Source organism: Phytophthora sojae, assembly GCF_000149755.1.
Source record: "Phytophthora sojae unplaced genomic scaffold PHYSOscaffold_5, whole genome shotgun sequence".
Classification (NCBI taxonomy): domain Eukaryota; phylum Oomycota; class Peronosporomycetes; order Peronosporales; family Peronosporaceae; genus Phytophthora; species Phytophthora sojae.
This window is the reverse complement of record NW_009258119.1, coordinates 5,549,125-5,573,090: the sequence shown is the minus strand read 5'-3', so window position 1 is coordinate 5,573,090 and position 23,966 is coordinate 5,549,125. Positions and strand designations below refer to the sequence as shown.

The window sequence follows — 23,966 nt, the reverse complement described above, 5'->3', positions numbered from 1 at the left end:
AGTACCGAAGACATAAGCTTTATGCAGTGGGGCGACAGCTTGGTGATGAATTGGACGCACGAGACTTACAACTTAGGCTATCATATCGGTTTAAATTAGACCTTGCGATGTTCTAAACTAACTAGCATACATATCACTCGATATTGTTTGTCGATCATTTGTTGAACATATGAGAAATCTTGTAGCGACGTCGGCAACTGGAAGAGGCAACCCTGTGGTTGACGTTTTCGCGTTAGACTCCATGAAGCGCATTTTGAAGTTCTTTAACCCGCTAATTACTTGGATTTGAATACATGCAAGTCTGTGACATAGGAGGCTTAGCGCTCAAAGTGCCACACGGAAACCCAGAGTTCATCCCTCTGAGGACAGGTGACGCAGGATTTGAAGACGATTTCCTGGGTTTGGATCATGAATCCATACTTTATATAATAAACTCCAGTGTTTCCCAAGCCAACACCTAAGTATCACCATGAACAAAGATTCCTCAGAACTCCCGAGGATTTCACGAGGTGACCTTGAGTGTCACGCTGACCATTCTCAAGGGAGAATTAGTGGTGGTAAACGATATCTCTGAGCGGGAAGGTACTGCACGGGTAGCGCGCCTTGTGAATCGGCATCCCATCTACAGTTGATTAAGATACAATTCTCTTCGAGGTTGGCTGATATTCAAACGCATTTGCAAACATATACTGAATGATGTACTCCCTCCGTTTCAGATTACTTGGCTAGATCAATGTGAACTCTGTTTTGCATTTCTTGACCAACACAAATTATTGGTGCAAACTTTTCTTGGCTGATTTATATTGGCTAGTATCAGCCAATCAGCACACGAGTAGAAACCCAGAGCAGATGCTAGTGTGCTGTCCACCGAATTAGCGCGAGCAGCGAGCAGTTTTAGGGCGAGAAGGCCGAGCATCGGTCACCACCCAACTAGCATTGACACAGTTCAGAAATGGCGGCAAGCCAACGCAAGTCCAACAAAGACCTGACCCCTGATACAAGCTGAATTTTTCCTAGAGCACTCTGTAGACCTGATGGTGCAATAACACTTCGTTCGACAGGCTGCTGAGCGCTTTGATTGCAGTGAGAGTTCTGTATCTCGCACGTGGAGAGCGACGGTAAAGCATCGTCGGGCAGGTGGTGGGTTGCCCTCCTTCAAATGCAAAAGGCAAGGGAAATGCGGCAGGAAGAAACAGCATACTGACATTCCAGAGCGGTTAAGTGCGTTCCCATGGCGGAAGCGTCGTACAATGCGGGCTATCGCGAAGGCCATAGAGGTTTCACTGTCAACGGTCCAGCGTGCGCTTGCTGCCGGCGAGATTGTTCGCCACACCAACTCCATCAAACCTCGACTAACAGAGGCCGACATGGGTGCTAGGTACGGGTCTTTAACATTGCGATGCCACGTTCTACTGAGTAACATATCTGCGCTATGTAGACTGAAGTTTTGTTTGTCTTTTGTTAGCACAGAGACCTACGAGTTCAGCGCTCTAGATAATCGAATCTGTGACGAGGCGATGCGGTGTTTTCTCCCAGAAAACAGTTATAGGCCCTCCTTGACAGACCTCAGGCTACTAGAGCTTTGGATCCGTCTTGGCTGGCACAGGGTGTGTGTTGTCCAGTACACGCTGTTGGTCAGGCGCACGATGTGTATCCCTTGGGTAGCGGTTCTTTTCACCAGGAGGTTAGTATCGACCCCGTGAATCAGACAGCTACGCCGGGCTAACGCTAGAACAATCCAACCCAAATAGAGTTATACACGTTATACAATCACACAAATACTCCTTTGCCCTCTCTTCTTTCTCTAGGCCCAAGGCTAAGGCCAAAACACAAGTCAACTGGTCCAAATCCAAGACACTTGATCAATCTTGGGGACGCGCACCACCTCTCGGAGAGAGGAAACAATCTACCCTGTCGCCAACTTCTTCAGTTCGACACAGGCCCAATAGACCGCAAATATACAGCAAAGACGGTCTGCAATCCGCCAAATATACAGATATGGAATATATATGATCACCTCCAGGCCGAAGCAGTGGATCACTTACCTAAAGTACTTTGAATTTTGTCGTGGAGAACGGCCTTCCAGGCTGTGAAAGAAGCACTTGCTGTAATGGGCTCACTACTACGGCTTACACGTATGCGCACGTGTATGAGGAAGCGTAGGTTTCTTTTACTTGAGTTAAGTATACTCGAGATCCACGAGTATACTTCAAACAAAATAAAGACTCCAAGTAGCGTGTTTTGGTAAAAGATGAGAACTGCTATTTTTGTTTTATGTTTCTGACTTCCTCTAAATGTAATATTCTAAAATAGGAATCTGCCAACGGCTGGAGGGCAGAATTCCAATGCTATGTATGTCACTCATTGGCTAAAAGATGCTGCTCTCAACCAATAGGAATCCTAAGTCTCTATGGACCACCCGTCGTGGTGATCCTAAATGTATGTAGCCTTTGGTGTGTCTACACCAAGGACGAGAAAGTCTTTCGAACCTCTAACAGACGTCGTGTCTGTTAGAGTTACAAGTGACTGTAGCCACTTGTGCGTGTAACCCCGTTACACTATCCCCCCGTCAAGGTTAGACGTGCCGGTCCCGGCACGTCAACCACCATTGACCGCTTGGTCAATGCGTGACGTTGAAGAGAGTCGAAGTCGAAGACCGCTGGCGCAGCAGCGGAGGACCTCTCTGCTGCTGAGTAGCATGCGCGGCAACGTGCGAAGCGCGTCGCTGCCGCGGGGGGCAGGTACCTATGTCTGCCCTCGAAGTGTCTTCGGGCGCTGCTGTTAACAGCAGCGCTCGCATTACGTTCCAGTGTGCAGCGCATGGTGGGCTTCGTACGCCCTCACCATGTCCGGGACGCCTTCGAGCAAGACGTTCCGCGGCTCCCATGTATCTTGGTTGGGAGGGAATCCTCTCCAACGGATACGAAAACGAACCGGTTGCCTGTTCGTTCTCGGGATACTGTGACCAACAATCCGCTCAACTATCCATCGAGTTGAGCCGTGTGCGTCACGAATTGGCGGTGGTGGTGGTGGGAACACGCCCCGTGTGTGGTCAACTTGGTGTCGACCCTGATCTCGCGTCTCCCCACGACCGAGTTCCGGTCGTGGAGTAGTTCCAGAGCACTGCGTTCGGCGCTCTAAAGTATTCGCAGTTTGCGGCGGCCTCCCAGACCGCCTCGATCGTTCCGGCCGAGCTGGACCATTAGCTCGACCCGCTGCTCCAGCGCGAAGTCGTGCTGGAGAGGACGATGGCTTCCGCCGAGTCTTCTGCTTCGGTTCAACCGAGCTAGGTAGCTCGTGCTGCAGGTATGGCTTCAGCCTTCCGACGTAGAACGTTGGATGGAGGCGCATACTAGATGGTATGTCCAGTGTGTAGGCGTTGCCGTGCCGTGCCAGCACAGTGAACGGTCCGATGAAGCGCGGAGCGAACTTGCTCGCCCCGAAGTCGGAAACGGCATGTTTAGGCAGGTTTTGAGTAGCTAACAAGACTAATGAACCCTTCTCGAATTCATTAGTGTTGCCCCTGCCAACATTGTCTGCGTTCAACTTCTGTCGGTCGACAGAAGCTGCAATAGCGTCCTGGACAAACCGAATGACGGCTTGTCTGCGCTGTACGAAGTGAATTGCGTCCGAGCTGAACTCGTTCAGCTCGCTTCCAGCAGTAGGCCCTGCCTCTGCGTTGGTCTTCGTGGTGTTTGTGCCCTGCACAGACCCGTTCTTCTTCTTCTTTTTGCTCTTGTCGGCGTCTGTGCCCTGCACAAACGCGCGGTTCTCGGCTTTGCTTTGTGTCGTTGCGGCTGACACTGTACAAGTGTTAGAGGCATTCTGCGGCTGCTGTGTTGGAGTCGTAGATCCCCCCCCCACTTAAGGAAGGAGCCACCATCCCGAGTAGACTCGGGACGCGTGGGTGCCTGATGGCATTCACGTAGAACGGTGTATGCCCGGTCGAGGCATGCACCGAGTTGTTGATGGCGAACTCCGCCATCGGCAGGCACTCGCTCCAGTGTTGGAACGAGTGAGCGTAGCTCTTAAGCACGTCTACGAGCACGCGGTTCACGCGCTCGGTCTGCCCGTCCGTCTGCGGATGGTCCGCAGTCGACATCGAAAGTTGCCTCCCAAGAAGTGTAAACACTTCTTGCCAGAGGTGTGCAGTGAAGCGCGGGTCTCGATCCGACACAATGTCGATCGGTATGCCATGGTGTTTGAACACCATGTCAACGAACAGACGCGCCGTCTGTTTCGCAGTCACTTCAGCGGGTACTGCAGCAAGATGTACCATCTTGCTGAAGCGGTCAACAAAGACCACAACGCCCGTGTTCCCCTGGCTGTCCGGGGGAAGACCGAACACGAAGTCCAAAGACATGGACTGCCAACACTCCCGTGGAGTTGGTAGTGACTGCAAGGGAGCCTGCGCGAAAGGCGCAGGCTTCACACGTTGACAAACCTCGCAAGCACGGACGTACTTGCGCACCCATTTGTACTGGTGGGCCCAGTAGAAGTCTCGCGTGAGAAGAAGGTATGTCTTCTCACGGCCCGGATGCCCCGCAGTCGGTGCATCGTGATACTCATACATGATCCTGAGTCGCAGGTCATGGTCATTGGGCACGACAACACGGTCCGCGTTGTCGTCGACTGCACTGTAGAGTAATAACCCGTCGTGCACCCGGTAACGGTGTGCACAAGCACGAAGATGTTTCGGCAGCTTCTGACGAGCTTGGTCAGAAGGCGCTGAGCCGTAGGCCAGCAAGAGCTTCGCGTCCGCGTCGTGCGCGTACGCGACCTTCACGTCGTCCAACAGTGACGACATTGGGGTGCTCGATCGCATGGCGTCAATGGCATTGACGTCGGCATCAGTCGTGGCGTAGTCAGGTCGACGCGAGAGCGCGTCGGCCACCACATTGAGTCTTCCGGGTTTGTACTCAACCCGGAAGTTATACTCTGCGAAGAATGAGAGCCATCTCGCCATCCGTTGCGAGATGTGCGGCGACTTCACAGCCGTCCGCAACGACGCGTGGTCCGTATAGACCACGAACGGTTTGCTTCCGAGTAGATACACTCGGAACTTCGCGAGTGCGTACTTCATGGCAAGGAGCTCCTTGTCATGTACCGGGTAGTTGCGCTCAGCTGGCTTCAGCTGACGCGATTGGTAGTAGACGACACGATCACGACCCTCGTGATCGTGCTGCATCAACGCACATCCGATTGCGAAGTCGGATGCGTCACACACAACGTGGAATGGGCGATCTTGGTCGGCCACCGCCAAGATCGGCGCCTCAGTCAAGCCCTGCTTGACTGCATCGAAGGCCTGCTGACACTCAGCAGTCCAAATCCACTCGACGTCCTTCTTCAGGAGCTGTGACAGCGGGCGTATCATGCCCGCGTAGTCCTTCACGTACTTGCACAAGTACGTGGCCAAGCCAAGGAACTGCCGCAGTTCCTTGACGTTCGACGGCGTCGGCCACTCATTGATCACTCTGACCTTCTCAGGGTCAGGGCGGACACCGTTCTTCCCAACGAGACACCCGACCACGGGTATCTCGCTCGCCCCGAAGATGCACATGAGCGCAAGCAGCTTCCGGAGATGCACCTTGTGCATCTCAACATCGCTCATTCCGTCCGCAGCCCGGCTGTGGACGAACACATCGTCGAAGTAGCTCGGTGCGAAGTCGCGCACCGAGCGCAACAAGTGCGTCACGCACCTGTTGAAGGTCGCAGGGGCGTTCTTCAGACCCTGCGGCATCACTAGCCACTCCCAGAGCATGCCGCTCGGCGTGCTCACTGCCGTGAGAGGGATATCGCTCTCACGCATGAGGGTCTGATAGAACCCATCGCGCAGATCAAGAGCACTGTAGATAGTGCTCCTGGCCATCGAATCGATGATAACATCTTTTCGAGGTATCGGCGTCTGCGCCGGTATCGTCGCATCGTTCAGCTTGTTATACGCATGAACGATGCGCCAGCCGCCCTGTGGCTTCTTGACACAGAACGTCGGAGCACTGTGCGGGGATTTTGATTCCCGCACTTGTCCAGCTTTGCGACGACTTTCGAAAAAGCCGTCGATCGCTTTGACCTGCTCTCGCGGCAGTGGCCACTGCCTCGTGACACAGTACTTCGTGCCCGGCACGAGATCAATCTCGTGCTGGATTCCCTTGTCCTGCGGAAGCTCCGCAGGAATCTCTTCCGGAAGTACGTCCGCGTACTCCCGTAAGATCTCGTAGTAGGGACTCGTTTTCAACGAGTCCCAGCTCTGCTCTTCAAAGCGCTCCTTCTTCGTCTTCGCACTGAGAGTGTCCTCGCTCTCAGTGGTGGTCTCCATGAAGAACTGCCTCAGTTCTTCATTCTCGCTCTTCGTTCTCTCGGCGTCCGAGAGAATGCATATTTGCTCGATGCGTCCATCGTGCAAGTCACGCGCGAAGCGCTTCCAGCTCATGACTGGAAGCGAAGTCAACTCCGATGCTTGTGTCGGAGGGTTAGCGAGAGTCATCTCCCTGTACCGGAACCCGGCACAGGTACGCGTCAAGACGTTCAACGTCTCGACGTCCGGCTTCTCAGCCTCCGTCTGCCCGGCAGACATTCCTTGTAGCGTCTCGGCCCCAGGCCGAGACATGCGCAGCGATCTTCGCATGCGCCGTCTTCTTGTTTTGCGGAGCCCGGCTCCGCTTGGTTCTCGACCTCGTCCAGGCCCAGCCGTGGACGGGTGTTCTTCTTTAGTACCGCCGGCGGGTTCATCCCGCGGGCGAGCGACTCCAAGCCCGGCTTGGTCGCCCGGCGCTTCGTCGTGCAGCCCGGCTGCACGATAGCATGCAAGTTTTTCCGGTGCGGAACGTTTGCAACCGTCCGCACCGCCTGCAGCGTCGGCTCCCGGAGCCGACACGCCATCTTCACCTCGACGCCAACCATTGGCAGAGACCCCCATTACGGAGGGTGCGTCGGCTCCCCGAGCCGACGAATCAAATTCACCCAATCCATCGACTCCCGGAGTCGACGGCGTTTCGTCACTTTGGCTCTTAATATTGGCCAGACCTGATCCAATCAGATTCGCGTCAGCCTCCACGGCTGAGGCGTGTGACTTGCCTGCGTCATCCGTGCCCCTTGAGGCCGGAGACTCTTCCTGATTCGCTGAAAAGCGGGTGTCGATCTCCGAGATCAACATATTTTCTCCTTCAGCCGTCGGCGGCGACGCCGACGCTTGCTGCTCTTGCGCGTGTGCTCGCGCGCGCCCAGGGCGCTCCTGGACAGCGGCATTAGGCGCTGTCCTGACTGGAGAGTCGCGCGCACCTGTCGGTGCGTGCGTTGCGGCAACAGGTCCATCGCTCTCTGTTCCGCTATCGCGACCGAAGCGCACGAGAGTGCGCTTCTCCCAATCGATGACCGGATCATGCCGTGCAAGCCACGGCATGCCCAATACAATGTCAAACTTATCGTCCAGATCCAGGACGATAAAGGTCTCGACAAACTCTTGATCTTCATACGTGAAGCGCACGCGTACCATGCGCTTCTCGGTCTTCACGACGGCACCCGTTGCCAGTCGTACCTCCAACATACTTCGAGGTATCTTTACCTCCTCGAAGTCAAGCCTTGATAGACTTCGCAGTCGAACAAAGTTGTTCGACGCGCCAGAATCTACCAAAGCACGGAGAGAGCCGCTTGCTCTCATCGAGTTCACATTCAGGATGACAAGGTCAGGCTTGTCATCTTGGTTCTTGCAGTGAGGATGAACCTCACTGGGGGCTGCAGTCCTCAGTGTCGCGTGTCCAAGGTCGACACGCGGAACTGCATTACCAGTAGGGCGCCCCGCGCCTACTGGGTTCCAGCGTTTTTTGTTTGTCCGCGACGTTGCCCGGCATCGCCGCGTCGACCACCATCTCGGTGCACGGGTGCCGTGCACTCTCGGGCATAGTGACCGATCCTTCCGCAACGGAAGCATCGTACATTACTTTCTTGTTGCTGTTGATAACCAACAGCCGTTGCATTCGAGAGGTCCATTGGTTCCGGACCTCCCGCTATCGCGACCGGAGGCGGTTGCAGCCTCGGCGCATTCGCCTGTAGTTTAGCCTGCCTCAGACTAAACTCCTCCTGCATCGCAAGAGTAATTGCAGCTTCGAGAGTACTCGGGTACTCACGGAAGAGATAGGTCTTTACAGGCCCATCTCTCAGACCCTTTATGAACGTGACGACCTTGGTCGCCTCGTCTATCGGGTTGGTCACAATGTTCGAGACCAAGTACCGTGCTCTCTGCGCGTAAGCATGGACATCATGCTTACCCTGCTGTAGGTCGAGGAACTCTGCCCTCGACGAAACTCATTTTGCGGGGGCTCAAACGCTTGTCTGAGTTCCTCCTTGAAACCCTCAAACGTACTGAAGCACGTAGGATCAGAGAGTCGGCGTCCATACGCCCAACTTCTCGCTCGTCCGCCAAGACATGACATGGCGAACGCAACCTTGGACAACGGGTCGACGATACGTCGAGCCGCGATGGCAGTGTCGAGTTCGACAAGCCAACGGAGGAGAGGCTCGCCCTCTCTTCCGACATAGTTGCTCACGTTTAGCTTCAACGTTTGCTCGCGCGGTGTCGTCCCCGACGCCACCGTGATGGAGGAAGCAGCATCACGCTGCTCCTTCATGATGAATCCCAGAGCAACACCATGTTGCTCTGTCGGCGATAGCGTACGCAGCATCGCAGCTACTGCCGCTTCTCCAATGACTGTTGACAGTCGTTGGAGTGCCTCCCACTCTGGATCCGACAGGTGGAGGCAGTCAGCGCGTGCAACATGAGTTGCAGGCGAGGTGGAGCTTTCCATGGGCACCTCCGCGCTCATGAAAAGGTTCTCGGCTCCTCGTTCGTACAGCTCCGTACGAACGTTCAGGTAGTCGATCGTTGGACGGACTACAAAGTGCTACCAGGTGTAGTGGGCCTACCTTGGCTCACTACTACGGCTTACACGTATGCGCAAGTGTATGAGGAAGCGTGGGTTTCTTTTACTTGAGTTAAGTATACTCGAGATCCATGAGTATACTTCAAACAAAATAAAGACTCCAAGTAGCGTGTTTTGGTAAAAGATGAGAACTGCTATTTTTGTTTTATGTTTCTGACTTCCTCTAAATGTAATATTCTAAAATAGGAATCTGCCAACGGCTGGAGGGCAGCATTCCAATGCTATGCATGTCACTCATTGGCTAAAAGATGCTGCTCTCAACCAATAGGAATCCTAAGTCTCTATGGACCACCCGTCGTGGTGATCCTAAATGTATGTAGCCTTTGGTGTGTCTACACCAAGGACGAGAAAGTCTTTCGAACCTCTAACAGACGTCGTGTCTGTTAGAGTTACAAGTGACTGTAGCCACTTGTGCGTGTAACCCCGTTACACTTGTGCCCTTCGAAGCAAAACGAACTCTGTTTGGTTAAAGGTCACAGGCAGACGAAATCTTTCCTAAGCGACTCCTCGGAGACTGCGATTTTTCGGCGGAGTGTTGGTCTGACCTTGAAGGGTCGCCAGACTGGATACCTTCTCGGAGTTGTTGGGTACACCTCGGATCTTGGAAGATGCCATAGTGAAACCAAGTGTTCTTGGGTTTGGAGCCTTGAAACGCCTCGCACAGAGGCTGTTCTTGGACTTTTGTGGGAAGTAAGTCTGAGGACACGAACGTTGGGAGTCGTTATTCTGGGAAAACAACGGGGAATCTGAGAAGTGCCTCAGTTCCCAGGTCGTAACCCAGAGTCGAGTCCCGCCTCGCGCAGATTCGTAGGGAAGGTCGCACACATTCCTGTGCACTTCTAGGAACGGGATCCATTCGCCTACGCCGACCTGCTTTCCGGGGTCTCACTTTCGCCACAAACATACTCTTGTTTTTATTCGGCTCCAAGTCCAGCACGAACTCTCAGAATCCCAGGCACGATTGTCGGGTTCCAAGAATGTACCACTTATCTGGTACCGTGGTCATCATTCTTGACCAACACATTTCCACCAATCCGCGAACTCCACAATATGGGCAATTCCCGGGTTTTGGTCCCATGACCCATTGGCCAATTTGACCCACAGAGGCAACTTCAATACCGAGATGGGTCGACTTGCCCAAAACGCAGACCCAAATCTGGGCGACCTTGTCGCCACGCGTGTCACACGAGATCCGGGAAGAGCGTCGTTCGAGATCATTCTCGAAAGACCAAGCATCCACCATCTTCAAGAGCAGCGCGGAACCCGCATGGCATCACCGCCCGCTGCCGCTGAACCGTCCAAGGCCGCACGTGCACCACCAGCTGACCCGGGGCAAGCCACAGGAAGCAGCGGCGACGACGGCCAACAAGACCAAGGCGCCTCTCAAAGCGACGAACACGGGCAGCCTGAGCAACGTGTCCCACCTGCCGCCGAGCCGATGTCCGAGGCGTCCGGCGATGGCCAACTCCTCACGGACGGGAGGGCCTCACACGAGGGCGTAGCGGTACCGGCGCGAGCTGCTGTAAGCGAAGGTCAACTCCTCGCGGATACGGGGGCCTCACACGTGGGCGTAGTGTTGAGCGCTGCCCTCGCGAGAGCATCGACGGCCAGCGCCAGCATCCTGAGCAGCCAGCAAGGGTCGCAGCAGCCGGCAGACCCGACACCAGCTTCGAGCTCTAGCATCCGTGGTCGTAGTGGTGACGGGGGATGCCGAGTCTCACAGTCAACAGCAGCTTCTGCGCGCAGACTCCAGCCCGCGGCAACATCGTTTGCACGCTCGTCCTCAGTGCCCCCGCGCGTGCGTCTCGTCACACCGCGCTACGTCTTCAGTGAGCACGGAGTTCCTGTGTCGCGGCCCGCGTTGGTGGGGGTGCCAGCTACACTGGCCGACATCGCTGCTGACGCACCCGTCCGAGATGGCGACGGCGGGATTGAGCGCCTCGTCGAAGGCGGGTGTTTGTCGGATCGAGACTTCGCCGATCTGGCGCGAATCATACACGAGGACGTGCGCAACAACACATTGCAACCTGTTCTGACCATGCCGCTACCCCAAGCAGCATCTCTGGCAGCTTCAGGCGCGCAGGTTCTGCGCGAGGCGCTTCCCGCACTTCGTTACTTCGGTGTGGAACATTTCGCGCGTCGCACACTGGCCTCGCCGCGTTACCTTCACTTGCTTCTTGCGCACATTCGGGCCCTGGTGCAACTCGTCCAAGATCCGCAAGTCGCGGACACGGCAGCATGGTTGACGAAGTGTCGTCGCCTGAGCCACGAGCTCCAGAACCAGCGGGCATTTTGGTCCGAGTGCGTCGAAGTTGAACGTCGGCGCGGCATTGCAGCTCACGAACGCTTCGTTGACGAGAGCAAGCGTCGTCATGCGTTTGAAGTCCAAGAACGAGATCGGCGCATCGAGGAGCTGACGACGCGCCTTCACGCTAGCGAAGAAAGAGCACACCAGGCCGAGGCAGCAAGTGGCTTGCTTGAGACTCGACTACGGAATTCCCGGCTTTCAGACCCTTGGTCCTTAATGGACTTCTTGCGTGAACACGGCCGTCTGCGGGGCAATTGGCTACACTTGCTTGCTTTGCTTGAGCATTACCAGACGGGCACAGCCCCGTCTCCAGATTGGGTGACGCGTGTGGACGTAGAGGACTTGCGGGCGTTCGACTTCAACGCGCCTCCGTATCCATCAGCCACGGAACGGGCCGCGCAGTCCGATAATGCAGTGGAAAAGCAAAGCCATGGAGATTCTGAGGCGCTGGAGGAGGCTGAATCCGAGACCAAGGCTCCAGCACCAACCTCGGTGCTGTTCCAAGTCACTTCTGAGGGGCTTCGACGCGTCGCCTCTCCTCGTCGAGACTCAGCCCGTCAATTGGACTTGTCTAGAGGCTGCCACAGCGTAGTCACAGTTGGGCAACCTCCCATTCCTGAGAAGAAGACGCCCACGCCCAGTGCCAAATCCAAGTCGCCGTCCAAGCCTGCACGTAATCCGAAGCCAGCTGCCAAAGCCCGGTCTGGGTCCGCAGAGGAGTCTAGCGAGAGCTCACACTCGGTGGTGGACTTGACCACACCCGAGCCTGCAACGATGCAGCCTCTGTCTCAGCCTCAAGCTCGGCCTAGCGACTACCCGGGAAGTTCCAAGGGTGCACGTTCACGCAACGCCAAGTATGTCGTAAGTGTAGAACGAGCTACCGCCTCTCTGCCGTCGACAGTGACATGGAGTGAAGTGCGCGCCGACGCCAAGGAGCTCATGCTCTTTGGGACGTCGTACTTGGACTCGCTGGCGTTTGCTCGGATGGACACTGCGTTGCATACGCAGTTCCGGCAAAAGGAGCTAATGCCGATGCTGGAATCAATGGCGTACTGGAACCGGATGGATTCCACGCCGTGGGTTCGCAATGTCCCAGAGTGCTTCTTGGACCAAGCTGTGCAGAACCTCTCCCGGCGTACGAGTGCGCATCCATTCTGGCCTGACTTGCCGTCCGACAGCTTGTCTCCTTCCGAGTCCCTGTCTCCACTTCCAGGCAACTCAGACAGGGATGATGGCAGCAACACCTTCCAGTCGGACTTCTCATCTCTCTCCTCGCATGGTGACACGGGGGATGAAGACTACTCGGCCCGGAAACGCAAGGCTTCAGGCCAAAGTGGTGGGTCCTCCAAAAGGTCCAAGCCTCCGGCTAAGGCGCGGCCCAGCTCAGTGTCAACGCAAGACTTGGTGGTTGTCAAAGTCCCAGCCTCGAAGTACCGGCTGTACAAGAAGGCGCTAAAAGACATGACGCCCCAAGAGAAGAACATCATCGAGATTCCGGACCCCACCGACAAAAGCTGGCGTTACTTCGGGATTCTGGTCCAGAAGCAGCCGCTGACCAACCAGGTCCCTCAGAATCTGGGATTTCCCAGCTTCGTGCCAGTCAAGACTCATATGGACGAGATCAAAACACGTTGGGACCGAGCCAAATACGAGAAGCTACTCCAAGTTGAACCCTGGGCTGCCATGTATGACAAGCGCGTCAAGGTCTTCTACTTTCACCTGCGCCAACAGCTCCAACTGGATTTCCTTCACGGGATTGCTCGCTTCATCGGGTGGATGCGCAAAGCCGCTCGGCTATACTGGGAAGGCGGACATTGGGTCACAATTGACGAATCCGAACCCCAATCCCGAGGCCTTCATACCGACCGCAAAGTGCGTCGCTCCCAGTTTCGCAAAGACCTGGACGAACAAGTGGCACTCTTGGAAGCCACGGAAGGGTTCATGCCGACTATTTGGTGGAACCTGGCATCTGGGTGGCGCCGATCTACTGCTGCCCTTGGATCTGGCGCGACTTGGAGCACGAGCCGGACGTGTTCATGCAGCTTGCTGCTTTGGACGAAGACGAACCCATCAGAACCCAGTGGGCGACGCGACGCAACGACGACGCCTTCCTGCGTCTCACCCCAGTCGAACTTCGCGCAGACATGCTGAATCCCACGCAGCGCCGCCAGAACCCGTTACCTCTGCCGCCAGCCTGAGTGCGAGCGCGAGCAGACCCTTCTTGTCGTAGTTTGCATGTCATAGCACCTCAGAGTACAACTTAGTAAGCCCCATGGGTCCCCGCAGCGAGGTGCAACAAGTTCCACGTAATTCTCCACAATACCTCCATTCCCTCGATCAATTACCCCATCTGCTTTGCCACATCACTTCTCCGAACATCAATTGTCGTTCTGCGACCAGTTTGTTTTTGATTGGTGGGTCGGGTCATCATAGCGATAGACTTATACATACGCAATAAACACATCGAGCGCAGAATCCCAGAATTATTGGGAATCTGTCACAGCGTCTGAGTCATCACCTGCTTGCATTGCCCGAAATCGAGCTCGCGCTCTAGCGCCTTGGTTAAATTCGTAAAGCAGGTTACCACAACTTAGCTGCGTTGTCGGGAGCCATTCCAGGTCCGAGTACCCCTTCCATTTCACGAGGTACTCGCGGACTCTTCGAGATGTCCTGGTCCTCTTCGTCCAGCGAATGTCCTTGATAGCTTCTACCTCGTACACACCAGATTGCTCTTCAGGGCCCCAGCTGTCTTCCGGTAATAATGCTGCATCGAAGTCATCTTCTTCTGCAACTTCGATCTCCACTGTTGGGCGTTCTGGGAAGAGCGCTCTTGGCTTCAATCTGCTGATATGTACCCAGGGACCAATTCGATAGCCGGTGCCTTCGATCTTTAGCCGTACGCGAAAATCATCCCGGACTTCTTCAATTCGAAAGGGACCATGCCACATGTGGGCAAACTTCTTGGTCAACCCAGGTTGCACGCGAGCCAGATACAGCCAGACAGAGTCTCCAACTTGGAAGCCGGCTTTGAGTCTTTCCGAGAGTTCCTGCCATTTCTGAGTCTGGGCTTCTGAGCGCAGCCGTTTAGCTTGCTTCTGCAAGTCTCGAGCCCAAGCATGGGCGAAACTATAATCGCGTTGCAGCTTGCGTCTCCACTCGTAAGCCGACTTCTGTTCCAACCCCGTGGGTGGTGGACCTAACATAGCCGACACAGTGCTCTTCGCATCCCAGCCATGGACCAGATAAAAGGGCGTTTCGAGCCGGGTCGAATCAGAGGAGGTGTTTAAGGCGAACACCAACTTCTCCGGATGATCATCCCAGTCGCTCTGATCTGCCTCCGCTACATAGGCCCGGATGCCCCTCACCATAGTCTGCACCGATCTTTCTTGTTGCCCATTGGCTTGAGGGCGATACGCCAGCGTCGCTCGCTGTTTGGTGCCCAGCATTTCCCTGAATCTACTGAAAACTTCGCTCATAAATCTGGGGTCCTGGTCGTGCCTGAGCATGGAGCTTGCACCGAAGCGCCGGAAGACAGCCTCTTCATAAGCTTCAGCTACGTCTTGTGCTGTCGTCGAACTCATGGGCTTACACATCACGAAACCCGAGAACATATCTTCAAAAAGCAAGAGAAACGTATTCCCTCGTTCAGATTTCGGGAGGTGCGTGACAAAGTCCATCGACAGCACTTCGAACGGAGCGTTGGGCTCAATATTCCCAGGCGACGGTCCGGGATTAGGTGGCTTCCCCTTTCCAGAGGCGCAGTCCACACACTCCTTGACAAAACGTTCAACATCAGCGTAGAGGCCTGGCCAAAAGAACTCTCGACGCAGGCGTTCGTGCGTCCGCGTAAATCCTTGGTGACCGCCTTGAAGCTCTTCGTGACAGTGATGCAGCAAGTCCTGGCGCAGATCGTGAGGAACCACTAATCGAGGTTCATCTCGTGCATCTCTTGGCCTAGAAGCAGTCGATCGGCTCAGATAGTAACGAACGTCTCGGGAATCCAAGACATAATTGTCAGCAATCTTCGCCATCCTCTGTGCTTCCAGTTCAGAGGTTCAGAGAGATCACCTCGCAGGAAAGCTTTCAACTGTCGCATCCATGGGTCGCCATCTTGGTGAGCCTTAATGCGGCACCAGCGCTCTGCTTGGAACTCCAAAGGTGTCATGCCTGGGGTATCAGACTCCGTCTACTCTGCATCACGAACTTCCGCTTGGGCTTGGCTCCGGGTCAGAGCGGCTAGCACGCGCGCGCCAAGAGAAAGTGGTGCGTTGTCATAATCTGGGAACGCATCTACGACTGCTCTCAGTACTCGACGCTCAGCAGTGCCTTCGACCAATGGATCGACAACTCCAGATTCAGACTGTTTCACCAGCTTCTCAGGGATGCGATTCACCAAACGCAAATGCGACAGCTCAAGGCGATCATCGATAACCAGTGATTCTCCAGCGGCTAGAGTCCGACTCGTGAGATAGTCCGCAGCCTGGTTGAATTCCCGCTTCACATGAATCAACTTCACAGACTGGAACTTCTGACGAACCGAATCGAACTCACTTAACAGGTTCGGTTGATGACAGTTGATCAACCCTTGGGCCTGTTGAATAGCGATTCGGGAGTCACCGACGACAACCAAGTCGTAAACACCATGCTCCATAGCCAGTGTCGCTCCTTTGATCAAGCCATGATACTCTGCATCATTGACCGTCACATCTTCCAGGAAGTAACCTCGCGCGCTGACCACAGTCCACTCTGGGAGCTTCCACAAGATACAACCACAGCTACCTTGCCTGGTAGACGTCTTCGCAGCGCCATCAAAGCTGAGCAGGTAACCTGAGAAATCCTCTTCCAACATCTCCAGACTAATCGGTGGGGCAGGTGTCACTCGTCCTTTCCTTGGAATCAGGGATTCTGCCACTTTATCGAGATGTTCACGAGGCGTAATCCCAGCGCCCATGATGGCTGCCAGGCCATCCTCGTCCCTCTCAATCCGGTGAATTTCTAGATCCCAAGGCGAGAGCAGGGTGGCCCACCGTTGACAACGTCCCTCCAATGATGACGAAGTGAAAATCCACCGCAGGACTGAGGAATGAGTGTAGACCTTGATGTGACTCCCAGCAAGCATACAATGAAACACTCGCAGAACGCGCAACAACGCCACCACCTCTTTCTCACTTAATCTCAGACTCATTGAGGGTTTTGCCAGTGTACCGAACAGGAAAAATCACACCGTCATATTCTTGGCCCAAGACAGCACTTGCAGCCCAAGGATTCGCATGCAGGATCACAACAAAGTCCTTCTCTCGGTCCGGGTGTCGTAACAGCGGCGTCGAGACGATCTTCTTCTTCAGAATCTCGAAAGCCTCTTTGGCGCGCCCCAAGTCTCGTCCTTCCCGGACTTGCTCCTCGGTCAGCTCGTAAAGCACCGATGCTATAACAGGAAGATCCTCGATAAACTTGTTGTAGTAGTTGATGCTTCCCAGAAATGACTGCACGCCTTTGAGTGTCGACGGAAATGGCAAATCATTCACACCCTTCGCGATCTTGGGTTTTGCTCGCAAGCCCTCGGTGCTGATTTCATGCGACAGGTACGGAATAGACAGCTTCCCGAACTCGCTCTTGGGTAGGTTCACGGAGATTCCCCAGTAGCGCAGTCGGAACAGCAACGCGTTCAGGTCCGAGCAGAGCTGGTCCCAGGTAGGCACCCCATGGGCGATGTCGTCAATGTATGAGCTTCTACCCAGGACTGGGCCCATTGAAACTGGGGCTGGAATGTTCCGGTGGAAAACAGTCATTGTATCTGTCAGAGCTGGGATCTCCACTCCAGAATCGGGGACCGCTCGCTCGTCTACCTTAATTCCCAGAAACTCAAGCACATCGGGATCGACCTTGGCTTCTTCCTCAGGCGACAGTCGCACAAAACCCCAAAGACAGTTGTTCAGCATCTGCTGGTATATCAGGGGCGCATTTTTCAACCCGAAGGGCATGCGCAACCACTGGTATTGTCCAAGAGGACAGACAAAAGCAGAAATGAGCTTTGCCCTCTGGGTCATGGGCACCGCCCAGAAGCCACTCGCCATATCCAAGCTCATAAACCACATCGCAGCTTCAAGTCCAGTCAGCAAGTCATCTATCAACGGTAGCGGGTAGCAAGACAGCTTGATGAGCTGGTTCACCATCCGGTAGTCGATACAAAGTCTGATATCCTTGCCGTTCTTCTTTAAAATGATCACGATGGGTGAGGCCCACTCCAAATGTGAAGTCTCGATGAGTCCGGTCTCCAACAATTTCTTGATCAGCTCGTAGACTTAGTGGAGGAAGCGTGGAGCAATCGGGCGAGCGCGCTGGGCAATCGGTTTTGCGTTCCCAACATCCAGGTAGCAGACAACTCCTCTGGCAGGTGCAGGGACAGCATTGCCATCTCCTAGGAAGATCGAGTGATGATATTCCAAGATACCTCTCATCTCCTTGTTCATCTCAGGAGTGTTCTTGCCTTCGACACCACATCAGCTTCATCCATGTTCACCTTCGGGCTGAGATCCTTCAAGTCTGGGAGTACAGCCAACTGGTCTCGTAACTGCGTCAACAGCTCGGTTCCTTCATGGAAGAAGACTTCTTCATCAGGATCCAAGTCAGCTGTGACCACCCGAAGACAAATCGCGTACGCCACCTCCAGCTGCTCCAGGGCATCCTCACAGATCTTGACTGGCTCTGCGCGAAACACGTTCTTCAATTCATGTCGAGCTTCGGCACTACTGGTACCTCCACCAATCAGTGCGGTCGACATCACCAGAATCCCGATCAATGGCGGGCTCCTTCGCAGGATCTAACTCATCTGCCTGCGAGGCCTCGGCTTCGTCCATGGGAGTGACTTCCGCGGCAGTTGGAATGCCCAGATCCAGAATCTTCACATCAGCAACAGCGCTCGAGTAACTGCGGGCATCTTCAGTCTGACCCGAAGAGTTCACGGCTTGGCCACTCGAGTTCCGAGACTTCTGTAGCTCAGCAGCCTTCCGGACTTCTTCAGGTGGACGTGGCAAAATCTTCGTCGGCCAAACATATTGAGGCCGCAGGACTGCGGGTGGGGCATTCCGTTAGGCTTCAAGTGCTTCCAGCTCCTCCCGTCGCCGATACTCCCGCGAAGGGGTGTTCTGGTAAATCTCTTGTTGCCACTCTCGATACTTACACGACTTCGGTTGAACAAAGCGGTCTCCTCGTGGCAGTTGCCCAGGCCCCACCAACGCTGCTACCACCGTGTGTTGCATGATCTGGGTCCACTTCTCTGAGATATTGACCACACGAACTGCGGCAGGCCGCCGTCTGGAGCTGTAGATCACTTGCGTCACCCATTGATTCCCTCGGGCAGTCCATACTTCAGCTGTGTCAGCGTCAGCTTGGCCATACCGTACCGGAACAGTGATCGAATCACCAGGAGCCAAATACACCGGCTCACGCACACAAATCGGAACTTCCAAGATGTAACGTGGAGCTTCCTTCTCTCCAACCAGAGGAATGTCTTCTTCATTCGGAAGCTTAGCCAACTGCTCACGCGCACACAGTCGTACTCCAGCAGCTTTCATGAAATCCATACCCAGCAGACAAGTGACTCCATCTCCAATGTTTCCAACCCACATGTCCAGCACATATACCACACGCATTCCCAGAGTTAACTTCACTCGAGTCCGCGACCGGATGTACGTGATCACTCCTCCCATACCTTTCACCTTGAGTCCGGCGTGCGACGTCAACTTAAGCTTCAACCTGCGTGCAAGGTCTAGGCTCAATATAGTTGTGCTGGCGCCGGAATCTAGAATGATGTGTGTCCGATAGTTGTTGATCGCCCCATGCACTAATGCCACTGCATCTTGATTATCCAAGTCGTGGTCTGCCCACCACCCGTAACGTTCTCCTGGGTTCAACGTGAATTCCACTGGGGCTTCATCTTCAAATGCAGAACTTCGGAAAACGTAATTTCGAGAAACCGGGCGCGATTCCAACAGCGATTCATCTTCACATGCAATGGCAGTCATGCATTGTGGGTTACCGATCTGGTGCCTAAGTTCTGGACCGACAAATGCAAGAGCGCAATACGCTTGGGACTTAGGCTCGACACGCACTGGGTCTCTACCCAGCGAGCCTAGTTGTTTAACGACGTCCCAGACTTAGCCAGCTGTTCTTTCAGCAGTTGCTTCAGAACTTCGGTCGGCAAGTCTTGCAGCGCTCCTTATCGCGCCAATTCCCGGACTGCCTTCAAAGCAGCCCAATCGGCACAGAGGCTTCACGGTGAAAGTCTCCGCACTTGGAACATGGGCGACGCGAGCACTAATATGTCGGGTGTCCAGCTTCATGGCATCGGTCACAGATCAGATCCCGCCAACAATTCTGAGCGCCGTGTCCAAAACTGCGGCAAATTTCACAGAAGGGAGTTCTTTGGGAGTTGTCTCGGTATGGAGATGGTGGTCGCGCTTGTGGAATTGGAGGGCGCCAACCCATCTGCTCAGCAGCACGGAACACCTCCTCGGTCGTCGGGGGTCTGGGTACTTGGACGATAGTCTCAGAAGCCTGGGCTACGTTGACCTTCTCAGAATTCACCGTACACCCCATGGACGGGGGCGGAGTTCCCGGGAGATAACGTGGTTCTGGTTTCTCTTCGGAGTCCGAGGGCGGGGGAGCCTTGTCTTCTGACTCCGAGTCCAGGTTCTTCACCAAGTACGCACGTTCACCTTGAGTTCGACGCGGAGGAGGGAATCGACTAAACCTCACACCACTAGGCTTCGCATCGCGGGTCTTTGGAGGTGGAGGCGTTTCATATCCATCATCACGCTGCACCGCTTCGATACGCTTGAGAGTTTTCTCGAGTTCCTTCATCGACTTAAACGTTTGTCCCTGTAGTGTGATCTTCAGATGACGATCCGCCAGCTTCTTGATAAAGCGACGGATGTGGAGTTCCCGGTCACTCGGAGAGTCTTCGTACTCGACGTCGGCCTTCTTGGCTGCAGCGTTGAGTCGATACAGAAACGATCGCGCAGACTCGCCATTCTCCGGTCCCAACTCATAATAGCGGTCGTACGGGGACGCCTCGGTGCGGCAGTACTCCTTGCGAAACAGCTTCGACAAGCGCGACCAGTCCTTCTGGTCCTTCTCGGGTAGTTGGCGAAACCATGCACGTAGCGGGGCAGGTAGTCGGCCCAGGAGCTGACGCAACTTCATCTTCTCCGGCCATACTCCCAACGCAGCAGCGTAGACAAACGGCTCCCATCAGTTCACGCGGTCTTCGAGCTTGGCGTGGGGATCAAACATCTCCACCGCCCCATACTGGATATAGGGGCGGAACGTGTACGATTGGCCGTTAGCGGCTGGTACTGTTGCAGGGGCGAGTTCGTCAGCAAGGCCGCGCTCCCAGTCGGAGTCGGAGCCCGAGCTGGACTCGCTGCTAGACAAGCTGCCGCTTGAACTTGAATCTGACGATGAGGGATCGCCACCTGGTCGCTTACTGCCACGGATCCTCTTTCCACGCTTGTGTTTCTGGGAAGACTTTTTATTAGCCGACTTCCCAGAATATCTGGGGACATGGCCACTCCCACTCGCAGAGTCCCGAGCGACACCTTTCGCTGAGCTCTTGGTCTCTTCCGAGTTTTCTTCCTTGACTGCAGCGACACTGGACCGAGTCTGTGTCGCAGCCTTCGGCTGCCTTCCACGCTTGGTCTCACTTGACCCCGTCCCGCCTGTCGCACGTGTCTTCATCTCACTTGACCTTGTCTCACGTGTCTCAGTCGGCTTCGTCTCGCCTGGTCCCATCTCGCGTTTGACAACTTGACTTGGAGCTTGTATGGTCGCTTGAAGCTGCGCTGCTGCCAGCGAATCCGCGGCCACTTGCTGTTGCCCGATATAAGTGGGCGACCGTCCCGCAAATTTGTCGCAGGAAGTTCGACTCGTCGCGGTGGCTTTTCCACTAGATTCAGGTACACTAGTCGATTGTTGACGTAGGCGAGCATCATTCTCACGTTGAACCTTCTGGGCCAGGGCGCACTTCTGCAGATACGCGGACGTGACATTGCGCAACTGGTCCTCGAACGCGGCCAAATGGGCATTCGTGCTCTGCGCGATGCCCTCACTCTCTGCCTTCACTTCCTCGGCTGCCGCCAACACAGCAGCGGTGGCGGCGTCCAGGGCCGCACTCGGCAATGGCGCTTCGGGGGGAATAAGTGTGCCGCGCCCCATCTCGGGTACAGGCACTGACGATGGTACTGGGGACTGCTCTACCTTCACCGCGGCAGCAACCCGAGCTTCAGCAACTTCGGCGTCGCGCCGGCGGGACTCACGTTCGGCGGCAAGGGCTTTTTCGCTCCGTTGAAGACGCTCCATGAGGGAAGCGGTCTGCTGCTGGTTGTCTAGGCGAATGCCACGCAACTCGGCAGCCATGTCGGCGCGTACTTGGTTGAGGGCGGCCTCCTGCTGCCTCATCATGACCAGGGCGACCTCGGACGCGCCAGAACGCGACGACCTCGAGGACGACACACGAGAGGAGATTCTTGACATCGAAGACTTGGACGACGCAGATTTCGCGGCGGACTTCCGGGATCGCGATGACTTCCCAGAATGCACGGACTTCTGTGGTTTCTTCTCAGACTCCGGGTTCGCGACCTTTGTCGAAGTGGCTTGAGTCCGTGGCATAGCACTTGATGTGGAGACGCCACGGTTCATGCCGGCTGCGGGTGTGGTGGAAGACACGAAGCTTGGAGGGGGCAACGACGTTGGAGCAGGCTGCGTCGAGTGTTCTGGCTGGAGACTTGTGCTGCTCTCTGATGACTCGGGCAGCGGTACATGCGCGGGCGATTCCTGAAGGGGCTGCAGCGAAGGCGCTGGGCGTGCTGAAACTGGCACTGGATACTGCACAGCACCTGCCGAGACACCGAGCCCCGGGTCGGCAGCTGCTGCAGCCGTGCTCTCCTGCGCAATCATTACCATCGCCATCGGGCTTGGTCCAGGCATATGACCCAAGGCACTGCCAGCCATGTAGTCCGCGGCGGACAAGAACGACGATCCTGAGGAGCAGTGCCCCGACAGGTCTGTTCCTTCAGCGGCCGCGTTCATCGACTCGTCGGAAGCACCACTTGGTCCCACCAGACTAGGAACTTAGTCCACACTCGCCATTAGCTCAGGACTTGGAGCTCTAGGGACTAGGCTCTGAGTCCGAGGCACGACGTTCTGGGATACCGATGGTTGGGGCACCAGACTCTGGGACGACGATGTCGGAGGCATCGGGGAACTGGGCGGAGATCGCTCAGCTTCTAAGGCCGCACGCTTGGGCGCTGGTTGTACAGACGCGCTTGAAGCAGGACTTCTTCTTCTGGTCCGCGTGATCCTCAAGCGGCGCAATAATTCTTCGGCAAGCAGTTCCACAGCGTCGTCCGTCATTAGGACGTCTCCATCGGCATCAGTCGGGGAACTTGTACTTCGCTCGGATAGTTGCACAGCTGGGAGAGGCTCCAGCGGCTGTCGGATGTGAAACCCTACGCCATCCATCAGCTTGTTCCACTCAAGACTCTCAACTGCGAGTCTGAGTTGAACTTCTTCAACACCTCGGCGGATCAGATTCTCAGACACCTCTGACACCGCGCGGACTTCACTCCACGTAGGATTCACATTGCGAAACTCGAAGCCGGCCTCCATCAACATGGTCTGGAGCACAGCGTCGCATGCAGCAGCCGGAAGCAACTATGGTGACGGCCTTCATGTCCGAGACCAGCGGTTGCCGTCTGCGTTTGGCAGACAACGCCTTGATCCAGGACTCGGAAGTCCGACCAGCGTTCACACGACCCAAGTATTTCCCAGTCTCGAATGCATCGAAGACCTAAGCCTCCATGTCGTACTCTTCTTCTCCCTCGTCGTAGACGACGTCGACTGGAGAGATGACTTCTCCTGGAAGAGAGCTCCAGCGGCTCAGATGTTCGGCTCCATACGCTCGGGCTTCGTCGTCAGCAAGACAGTTTACGTCGGATCCTGGGATTTCACTCGTGCGCCGTGGAATCAGCGGAAGCGGATCTTGGAACGTCGAGTGCAGCGTGATTGGCAGCTCAGGTCCGAAGACACGGGTGCCAGGAGCAGGCCCAAGACGTTGTGGTGCACCGGAATCCGGGACCCTCGTCTCGCGCCACTCTCGCAGCGCCACATGATCACGTTTTCCAAGGGCGCTTGCAGCCGCAGGGCTCAGCGCCAACTCCGTCGGCAGACGTGCTGCTTGAGCGTCGGAACCACGGTCTAGGGGCCGTCCAGGGCTGGACTGCACAGAACGGGGAACCATCACTTGAGAAGCTCGTCTTGGCGTCGAATGGGTCGATGTCGGGCGCGCTGGTTCGGCCAGCGCCAGTTGTTGTTCGGTCTCCGTCGACATCGCAGGATCTTGTCCGGGCCCCGGAGGCGGGACAGGGAGTTGCAGCGGTCTTGACACTCGTTGAGCACGTTGACCGCGTCCACTACCTCGTCCGCATCTTCCAGGACTCGAAGCAGGCACAATCGCGTTAGCGTTAGTAGGCATAACTCTCACAATGCACGTTCAACTTCCAACCCCTGATCCGGGCACGCGCACCAGCTGTGACGAGGCGATGCGGTGTTTTCTCCCAGAAAACAGCTATAGGCCCTCCTTGACAGACCTCAGGCTACTAGAGCTTTGGATCCGCCTCGGCTGGCACAGGGTGTGTGTTGTCCAATACACGATGTTGGTCAGG

At 55.5% G+C, this 23,966-nt stretch overlaps 5 protein-coding genes across 5 annotated transcripts; 1 reads left to right on the top strand and 4 right to left on the bottom strand.

Moving 5' to 3' along the window:
• Positions 1–10,059: 10,059 nt before the first annotated feature.
• Positions 10,060–13,442, top strand: PHYSODRAFT_334313 (hypothetical protein; the record flags this gene model as incomplete). The annotated part of the gene is made up of 2 exons (XM_009531576.1): positions 10,060–13,155; positions 13,263–13,442. 2 exons carry the CDS (start codon positions 10,060–10,062, stop codon positions 13,440–13,442), a joined length of 3,276 nt encoding a protein of 1,091 aa, XP_009529871.1.
• Positions 13,443–18,332: 4,890 nt separating this feature from the next.
• On the bottom strand, positions 18,333–19,268 carry PHYSODRAFT_509494 (hypothetical protein; the record flags this gene model as incomplete). Its single annotated transcript, XM_009531575.1, has 1 exon — positions 18,333–19,268. One exon carries the CDS (start codon positions 19,266–19,268, stop codon positions 18,333–18,335), a length of 936 nt encoding a protein of 311 aa, XP_009529870.1.
• Positions 19,269–20,496: 1,228 nt separating this feature from the next.
• PHYSODRAFT_334309 (hypothetical protein) lies at positions 20,497–22,332 on the bottom strand (the record flags this gene model as incomplete). The annotated part of the gene is made up of 1 exon (XM_009531574.1): positions 20,497–22,332. One exon carries the CDS (start codon positions 22,330–22,332, stop codon positions 20,497–20,499), a length of 1,836 nt encoding a protein of 611 aa, XP_009529869.1.
• Positions 22,333–22,374: 42 nt separating this feature from the next.
• On the bottom strand, positions 22,375–22,917 carry PHYSODRAFT_334308 (hypothetical protein; the record flags this gene model as incomplete). Its single annotated transcript, XM_009531573.1, has 1 exon — positions 22,375–22,917. One exon carries the CDS (start codon positions 22,915–22,917, stop codon positions 22,375–22,377), a length of 543 nt encoding a protein of 180 aa, XP_009529868.1.
• Positions 22,918–23,092: 175 nt separating this feature from the next.
• Positions 23,093–23,632, bottom strand: PHYSODRAFT_334307 (hypothetical protein; the record flags this gene model as incomplete). Its single annotated transcript, XM_009531572.1, has 1 exon — positions 23,093–23,632. The coding sequence occupies one exon, from the start codon at positions 23,630–23,632 to the stop codon at positions 23,093–23,095; it is 540 nt and encodes a 179-aa protein (XP_009529867.1).
• Positions 23,633–23,966: the final 334 nt, after the last annotated feature.